Raw genomic sequence first — 9,697 nt, 5'->3', positions numbered from 1 at the left:
TAATAACTTATTGAAATCCTAGTCCGAATCCATCTACTCCAGTGTCACGTGGTATGTACAATAATAACTTATTGAAATCCTAGTCCGAATCCATCTACTCCAGTGTCACGTGGTATGTACAACAATAACTTATTGAAATCTTGGTCCAAGTCCACATACTCCACTGTCACATAATTTGTACAACAATAACTTATTGAAATCCTAATCCGAATCTATCTATTCCAGTGTCACATGATATGGACAACAATAGCTTATTGAAATCCTAATCCGAATCTATCTATTCCAGTGTCACGTGGTATGGACAACAATAGCTTATTGAAATCCTAGTCCGAATCCATCTACTCTAGGGTCATATGATATGGACAACAATAACTTATTGAAATCCTAGTCCGAATTCATCTACTCCAGTGTCACGTGGTATGTACAACAATAACTTATTGAAATCCTAGTCCGAATCCATATATTCCAGTGTCACATGATATGTACAACAATAACTTACTTTAAGTTAAAATAACAGTATGAAATTCTTACCCGTAAAGCTCACGTGATCGGAGAAAACTAAAGGATGATAATAATGTTGACCATCAGTTCGTCCACCAAGGAAACTCCTGTTCAGATTGAGGGACATTTTACATTCAGTGGGGATACCTCGAGTGATTATCTTTCATTTACTGAGGTTGTTTCGCCAATCTCTACATAATCCGAGTACAATTAAAAACTGTATCTTCTTTGTATCGCTCACTCACCATTCAGATCTGATGTCAACAACACTGCCATCTCGTGAGAAGTAAACAGTGTCGATCACCATCCCACTTCATACGTCATGCTTGAATGATAATGATTCGGCCGCTGTCAGAAATCAGTTTTAAGACACGAGCTAGCTGTAAGTCTTTCTCCTACCGAGTCATTCATCGACAGGGCTTGAACCGCTCGCCAAACAACCGCTTGCTCATCGCGAAGGCCACGTCCGGTTTTAAGGGCTTGGTATGTCGTTATTAGAACTGTGCTTATTAGGTACAACACGTTAGCAGATTGTGATCCGGAGAGTCTGCCTGGTTTGTCTTATAATGACTGAATGATAAATGCCGCTGGGTCACAATCAATGAGCCAGGCGAGCTGATATGAGAACCAGGGGGTGCGTTTGACGCTCGAGCCCGTGACACTCGAAGTCGGATCACTGATAACCGTGGCGGCAGCCAACTGCATGTCAATTTTAGCATGTACTCTTGGCGAATTTTGTTATTAATTCTGCTGACACTACTCGAGGCACGCGAACATACAACAGTCAGGGATTGGAGTAGAGCCTCGGCTCACCCTCTGTAAACAGTCGCTGTTTGTTTTCCAAGTAATGGTGTATTGTAGCCAAGTCGCGTACGGTGAGGTCAGCTGCCTAGAGTGTTTGCCCACGTCTGAGTGATACTCAAACGTGTTCTATTCAGTCCATCCTCCTTGTCTCGCGTAACAGAAATGGGGAGTCCACTAGAAGGTTTTGACATTAATCGACTAAATATTCGTTTCAGAGCAGCCAAATAATTAAGCAAACGGGATCGCAATACACACACGGAGCTAATGTAGTGTTTCTCACCCAGTTCCTCGGTAGTGGCACTAAGTATAAGATGGTACCCATGCAAGTTACCCATTACGAAAACCTCCCACATTCTTCAAATTTTGAGTAAAAAAATACCTTTATTGCTGCAATTTCGTCGGTTTTTCTCCTTTTAATTCCACCTTTTGTTTTCGATTTCAATGATTTTTGTTTTGTTTTCAATAGATCACCGATTAAAGCTATATATATCTTACGTTATTTATCTTAGATACAATATCAACCTTGTCATACGTTCACATATTAAGCCATAACTAGTTTAAGGCTTAAGCCAAGGTAAAATTACCTGTTTATTATGTACTGTCACATACAGCACTCCTAACCCTACTTGATTTTCTTCCAGCACCAGGTGATTTTTGATTCCGGTTCGTTTGTTAATTAAACTGAACACAAAAACAAAACAGGTCGTCCTTAACCACCTAAAACACACACTTGTTTTTATAAATTACGGATTTTGGTGGATTTTTTTTTAAATTCTCGAAGTGCCATTATGTTGCCAAAAAAAACAACCTTTTTTCTTGTCAGGCTTACCACTTTGTAGACGAGAGCGCCACCGTCGGGCCAAGTTCTATTATCTGTATTTACTCGTCTTAATAATATTATTATATTCTACATGTGATATCTTAATTATATTTATCAACTAACTTTGCCTGTGTATTTTTAATTACTCTAATTCGAGAGTGGTTATTGTTAACTGCACTGATATAAAAAACACAAAACACAAATAATTTCACGTCCTATTTACACAATACAGCGTGTAACAAGTATTATTACGTCCAATTTAAATAAAACAAGTAGTTATTTCCATTAAATATATTAACCATTAACGTTCACATCCACGTCAACAATTATACACAGAGAATCGAATAGTAAAACTTAAATACACTAAGTCCTTACCATGACCAGTTGAGATCTACACTTTTGAGAAAAGTCAGTACTTATAAACTAAGGGCTTATAACACCAATATTCGCGTTCCGATACCTGAGATGGGCAGAGCACAATACTTTGTAGCTTTGTGTTTAACAACATAATACGACACAATAACAATATGATTGACAACAAATTAAATACAAAACAAATAAAATGAAATACAGGCATGTGAAAAGACTCTCTAGCTTGAGGGCCCTACACCTCAACTTGTGTGAAAAGATTCTCTAGCTTGAGGACCCTACACCTCAACTTGTGTGAAAAGATTCTCATAAAGCCACAAGGTAAAATTAAAGAAAATATAATCAGGCAGGCGGCAGCACTGCCTATGTAGGGATGGCTCAGATTGTTAATCGAAATGGTATTTTAAATATCTCTTCAATAGTTCATCAGAACTTTACAATACTATACAGTGTTTTCTCTTATAACAATATCTATGTAATGACTGAGTCACAAGTTCTGGGAATTTCTGTAAATATCACAGAAAAGGGTTTTAATTTTTTGTTCTTCTTTCTTCTGCTTCTTTTTTTATTACATTATAACTCAAAAACCACAACAATGGTGTCAACCAATTTCACTGAGGTGACATAGTTTCAAACGGAATATCTGCTTTTATAAGTATTATTAACAACCAAGTCGTAATTAAAAACAAGAGGGAATCCTCAATAGCCGCGGCACTTGAAATTCTTTTAGGCAAGATTAGAGTAAATTAATCTATGAGATTTTTTTTTTTTTCTTTTTATTAGCTATATTTTTTGTGCACCAGTAATACCAAGCGGGGGCGCGCGTATACCCGATTCGATTTTATTACTCATCAGGATCTCTACGAGCCTACTCTCAAACTGAAATTCTTTTAGGCAGAATTAGAGTAAATTAATCTGTGAGACCTTGGGCGAGGTCAAATATATCAGTCGAAAGGGTTTGTCCTCCTAATTCCAAAACTGTAATTAGATCTCAAATCGGTCAAGAGATGACGGAGCTATGGACTAACAGTTTGTACTTGAAAAAAAACCCAACAACACACAAACTCGGAGCCATTCTAAAAATCATAATTCTAGTGTAAACGATGTTATCATTACCCCTTGAAGTTAGCTTTCTTACAGAAATTTGATGTTCCTTAAAAAGCTTAATTACAGGATGAAACAGGAATTACCAGTCAATAATAGATAAACAATAAATATTACAGTTGGAACCTCATTATATTTAAAACTTGCTTATAAAATACAACCTGCATGTGTATGTTGAAACCATACATTAAAAAAAACAAGTAAAGAAAAAACTTATATTGACTTCTTTTTTTAAGAGATTTTTTTTACTTCTTTAACGTAAAGTGCCAGATTCACTAATATGGTTAAAAGTAAAATTTGGAGGAGAGTAAATAACGTAAACGACTGCAGATAACAGAATCGATATTTAAAAAACACACATCACACCCATAAAATCTTGTAAAGTCAAACCTCTTTAATTTATAAACCATTCCAAATTCCCTGCTTAGTTCAGCCTACATAGTCCTTACAAAGACAGATCTGAAATTCTTACATTATTATAAAACGCTAGAATACAACAACAACAACAATATTATTATACAAAACCGCTGCTGTTGTCGAAGAAAAGTCTACAGTGTTTACTAAACTATTTCAAGGAAAACATAAACAAAAAACTTTTTTTTTTACATCATCTAGATGGTTATATCATATCATACATGGTAGAAATAGGGTTAAACACCATTCGTACACATTTTCTCAAATCTCCTTCAAAGGCCCCCTATCGCTAGACAACTAAAACTCTAATATTCATATTAATTGAACTGTTTGTGATTCAGATGAAAGCGTTTGTTTGTTTGTAGTTAAGCACAAAGCTATACAATGGGCTATCTGGGAACGATGTTGAAGAGGGCATACTGGTTTATAGAATCATCTACAAACTTTAATAGATATTATATTACGGTAGACATTGGTGAGCTTGGTTGAAATCCTTGCTTTACGCTGTGGGTGCGTTATGTGAGTGACAGTCAATCCCTTAGCGTGGATAATGAGGGGGGGGGGGGTAAGGTGGTGATGACTGATTCTCTTCCCTCTGTCCAGTAGATCAAAATTAGGGATGGCGGAAAGAGCCTTAAGTAGCTTTGCTATAAATACAAGATACTAATACCAATCAATAACCATTGACTGCATGTTAGTAATACTTATAGCCATGAGCTTACACTGTGGAGGGACGAAGAGGTCATTCTAGGCACCTGACACTACCAGGTCACCCAACATCTTGACCTATGTCCCAGCAGAGAAATAATAAGATGACCTCTAAGCAGATCGATACAAGCTATTCTCTTATCGATTGATTTAAACGGAAAAACAAAATTTAGAAATGCTGGTAACTGGCGTGACTCATGTGACTTGTAAGGAAGAATCCAGTAGTCGTAGCAACGAGAGTGACTGGTACCGAAAAATTCAGTAAAACTGGTAACGTGACTGACTTATGCGACTTGTACGGAGAAAATTCAGTAATGCTGGTAACTGGTGTGACTCATGTGACTTGTAAGGAAAACTCCAGTAACAATAGCAACGAGAGTGACTCGTGTGACTTGTACAGAAAAATTCAGTAAAACTGGTAACGAGAGTGACTCGTGTGACTCGTTCAGAAAAAAAAAAATCCTTAATGCCGGTAACAAGAGTAACTTTTGAGACTTGTACGGAAAAAATCATTATTGACTGTTGTAAAATTAAAGGTTTCTTATTATTTAATGATGACACGAGTAGTTTAATTAAGAATGCTATATTACTTGTACGGTTTTCATATAGGACCTCCCGCCGATAAGAACAAAATGGGCTCATTTTTCACACTTATTTTATAATCGTTTTTATCAGACGATAATGTTTTTCGCAGATAAATAGATAGGTATAAAAAAACGCGGGAATTTCGAGTATTAAAGACGAATTTTAAGGATGTTACTACGCAGAAGTACACGGTATTCAGAGATTGCGAGCCCCCCAGTGGCACAGCGGTATGTCTGCGGACTTACGACGCTAGAATCCGGGTTTCGATACCCGTGGTGGGCAGAGCACAGATAGCCCATTATGTAGCTTTGTGTTTAATTACAAACAAACAGAAATTGCGTTTTACCTTCCATATTCGTTCATCGTGTTCTATTTTACCAGTTAATCGTTAGAGGGAGTCTTTTTTAAACTGGAGTGAAAATAGTATGTTATATATATAACAGAAAATGTATCTATAGTATTTAATTGTTGGTGGCTTACACGACTAATATAATTAAGAATTGACGTGACCCAACTAGCCGAGTCAAAAGTGTTGTAAAAAAAAAAATAACAGCTTAGAAGCTAACGTATACCTTCTAGGTTTTCTGCACCTGCACGACACGCCAGCAGCCTCATGCGTGTGTAACTGCAATTGATGTCAGAATAACTTTAAACCTATTAGTATTAACTTGGATCTTCACCCTACAGCTTAACTTCCTGTCCCATTAGGTTCAATCAGATTATGATATACCACGTGGTACGAGATGTACTACACTACGTTGCCATGGAAACGAACTGTGTGGAAAAAAAAAAGAAAAGAAAACAAAACATTATTGCCAAGTACAACAAAAAAGGCGCAGAAGGACGTACTGTGAAATTCTTTCTGCCAAAGCTAAAAAGCTTGTTTTACGCAATCAAAGTAAGTTTTTTGATGGACAATGAATTTTAAATACAAATATCATATATGTTTAAAATGATTACTGCTCATACTTTAATGTTTACTTCCAGGGATTAAGATAAAATACCTAACAAGAAAGGAAAAATAACGGCTCTTTGGGGCAGGCAGGATTACTTCTTAGAGAAAAAAAAAATTACAATTACGAAACTGAAAGCAAAACTGTAAAGCAGTATTCTAGCATAATTTTGTTTTGTTTGTTAAAATTCGCTCGAGGGCTATCTGCGCTAGCCGTTCCTAATTTAGAAGTGATAGACTAGAGGGAAGGCAGCTTGTCAACACCATCCACCGTCAACTCTTGGGCTACCATTTTACCAACGAATAGTGGGAGTGACCGTCACATTATAACACCCTCACTGATAATAAGGTGAGCATATTCGGTGACGGGATTCGAACCCGCGACTCATGCCAGGCCCCGTTTTGATATAGAATTCCAGAGTAGCACATGACCCGTTCTGGACTCTGATCTGACTGAAGTCGTTCATATGACACAAAGAAACAACACTTAATAAGCACTAGGGATAAATGTACGACAACTTGCTTTATGACACAATAAAAAAAACGGAGACCCAATAAGAATCGAACCCAGAACACTGCCGCGTCTGGAATACCGCAACTCTTAGTTTCCAATTACTGGTTGTTATATCTAGAATCACGATTACGATCTGGACCCCATCGGAGTATTAAACACAGTTTTATAAAGTATTTATTCATCAAATTCCCTGTGTAGTGGGACGAAGCGAAGTTCTTATGTTGTTTTTGTTGTTGTTTTTTTTTGGGGGGGGGGGGGGTGCATGACTCAATTTTTCCGCCAAAGTAGCGTGCTCTTAATAAATAGACGGCTAAAAAGTTTGCCGACAGAATTCACATAAAATGACAAATGGAATGTGAGGGAGTGGCACCCCCATGGACCCCCCCCCTTCTTTGCTATTTCTCTGCCTATGGGTCCATGACTATGTTAGTTACTGTAGTCTGTAGATATGTTAAGGACGGCGCGCTGTGAAAAAGTGAAAAGTACAAGGTAAGATTGAAAGTATTTATCATTTTGATTGTTTTAAAAACAAAATATTTTTATGCAAGATGTAAACTAGAAACATAAACGTTGACAGGATATATATATAGCTTTTGTTACTTGAACTGATAGTTATTGTTAAAAGCGAAGAAATATAGGGGCAATTCAAACAGAAGACCTTGGAAACCCCTGTAAATCGGTGTGTTTTGTTATATAAGATAGCTAGGAGGAGAAGTTCGGAAATTCCCGCTCAAATTCTGAAGAAAATGTTCGATGCATTTTCGAACGTCTGCTAATAGACGAGTCCTAAGGTTTTATTTCAAGTATCGCGATAAATATTTAGCCGAATTCATACTTAAATCGTAATGGTCGTTATTCCAGAGAAATTGAAAGTGGGGTAGAATGTGACTGTGATCTCCCCTTCACCTTTAATAAAACAACCCCGTACAAAACATTCCATCATTACACCTGCTTCAATGATTTACCCTAAAATTACCGATTGGGTCATATGGACCCTGTCGGCTTTTTAAACCCATTTTCCTAACAGTATATGGGTCGATGACATGGTGGGTTAGTGAGTCCCTAATAACATATGAATCATTCAAAACATGTACACAAAAATATCATCAATATTACAATTAATCCCATCAGTACGTCCTGAACTTCTCTGTTAAACCAGAACTAAGGTTATTCAGCTGAAAACCATGATTTTTTAATGCAAAATATACACAATTAGTATTTTATATTTATGGAAAAGCTATTAAAACTATCTGCTACCGTCCCTAATTTTGTATTACTGAATAGTTGGAAGGCAGCCACTCAGCAACATCCGCCCTCACTAAGTTATTAACTTTCACTATTTTAACACACCCTCAGATTAAACTGAGGGTTATATTTTGTGGTATTAATCGGATTCGAACACAGTTCGCCAGCTCCGACATCCAGAGCTCCACCACAGGGCCGCGCTCAACACACAATTAGAACTAATTGGCTTAATTTCACTAAACATAATACAAGGACCTCAAATTAAAGTTTCGGTACGGTTTAAACAACTTTTGTTTTCAAACGCTCATGATAATACCGCTAGAAGAGGCATTCAGTACTTGGAAGTGTTTGTAATGATTTGATATAGATGATACCGATTAAATAAGTTTTAAAAGGTTATTACACTAGTATAGCAAGGATAGATAATACGCATATTTATGAAAGACTTTTAGTGAATTATTAGCGAGATTATTTCTTTATTTAAACTAAAAAAAACACATCAAGAATAATGAATCAACTTTAAAAGTTAGATTGTGATCGCTTTTGTTTTTAGTCTAACTTCAATGTAGAGGGCGTATCAAAATTGTTCATCATAAATAACACGACATAAAACAAAAGTATGAATGAATGATGCGAAAAACGATTCTAATTTCTCGTCACCAGGTTGCAGGTCAGGAAAAAGTATGACGTCCATGCAAATAAAACCAAAGCCTGAAAGCAGAGACCTCGAAACTATAGTTTTCGTTAACGGTATCAAATTTATCCTCACCAGATGGCAGGTCAGTCGCACCACAAACAACATGGCGTCCACGCAGCTAAAACCAAAGCATGAAAGCAGGGACACCGATATTTTGCATAGATGTTACTAACAGTGTCAAGTTTATTGTCACCAGATGGCAGGTCAGTCGCACCAAAAATAGCATGTCGTCCACGTAGAAGCGAGCCAAGCGCGTGATTCCCTATACCTAGTTTGAGACTATGGTGTATGTTCTGACCAATATTTTGTGACGTACATAATTCTAACGGTGGACATACGAAGTTGGAATTGTGTGTGCGTCGAGCTGTTAATTGCCGCTAGTTACAACCAAGAAAAAAATTCGCAATTACGGCTATCAAGTCCATCGTTTTGTTTTTATAACGTCCTGTTTTTTATATTTTTTTAGGGTTAAATAACACAGACCTGCGATAGTTTTATTGTCTTGAAATTTTTACATGTTCTACAGTAATTCCTGTATACTGAATCCGAAAATGATATCCATGTTCAGATTTTTCACAAAATGTCATAACGCAACACATAAAAGTATAATTTCAGTATATTTTATTTTTAGAATTTTCTGCGCATAGTTGTCAATAGTTTTAAACTGATAAACTAAAGGGAAGGCAATACCACACAACGCCAACTTTGAGCTACTCTTGTCTCATCAAATAGTAGAATTTTATCGTCAATTTTATGGCGTATCCACAGTCCAAAAGTGTAGAGCGCATTTTTGTGGCAATGGGGCAGAAACCATGAATCTTCGGATAGTCAGTCCAGGATAATTTCTCTTACTTTTAATGGCATAAAGCATACGATCCTGAATTATTGCACTTTTTTAAAAGAGTTATTTATTTCAATAGTAATTTCCAAGTAAAAATAAAAATCAAGTTTAGAATTAAAACATTAGTTGAATAATTAGTTCAG

The 9,697-nt window shown here is 36.6% G+C and overlaps 1 protein-coding gene across 5 annotated transcripts in view; it reads right to left on the bottom strand.

Moving 5' to 3' along the window:
- The window catches only part of LOC111087575 (genetic suppressor element 1-like), a 51,314-nt gene extending 49,407 nt beyond the window's left edge, over positions 1-1,907 (bottom strand). For 4 of the 5 annotated variants that reach the window (XM_022394679.1, XM_022394680.1, XM_022394682.1 and 1 more), the window contains exon 1: positions 532-994. In XM_022394679.1, the coding sequence (XP_022250387.1) occupies positions 532-628 (97 nt within the window). In that variant the 5' untranslated portion in view covers positions 629-994. Of the gene's footprint in view, positions 1-531; positions 995-1,889 lie in introns of those variants that run through there. The other variant, XM_022394686.1, reaches the window with a different exon arrangement.
- Positions 1,908-9,697: the final 7,790 nt, after the last annotated feature.

This window comes from Limulus polyphemus, unplaced genomic scaffold, assembly GCF_000517525.1.
Source record: "Limulus polyphemus unplaced genomic scaffold, Limulus_polyphemus-2.1.2 Scaffold2329, whole genome shotgun sequence".
Lineage (NCBI taxonomy): Eukaryota > Metazoa > Arthropoda > Merostomata > Xiphosura > Limulidae > Limulus > Limulus polyphemus.
The sequence above is the reverse complement of the archived record's forward strand: the minus strand, read 5'-3'. Positions and strand labels throughout refer to the sequence as shown.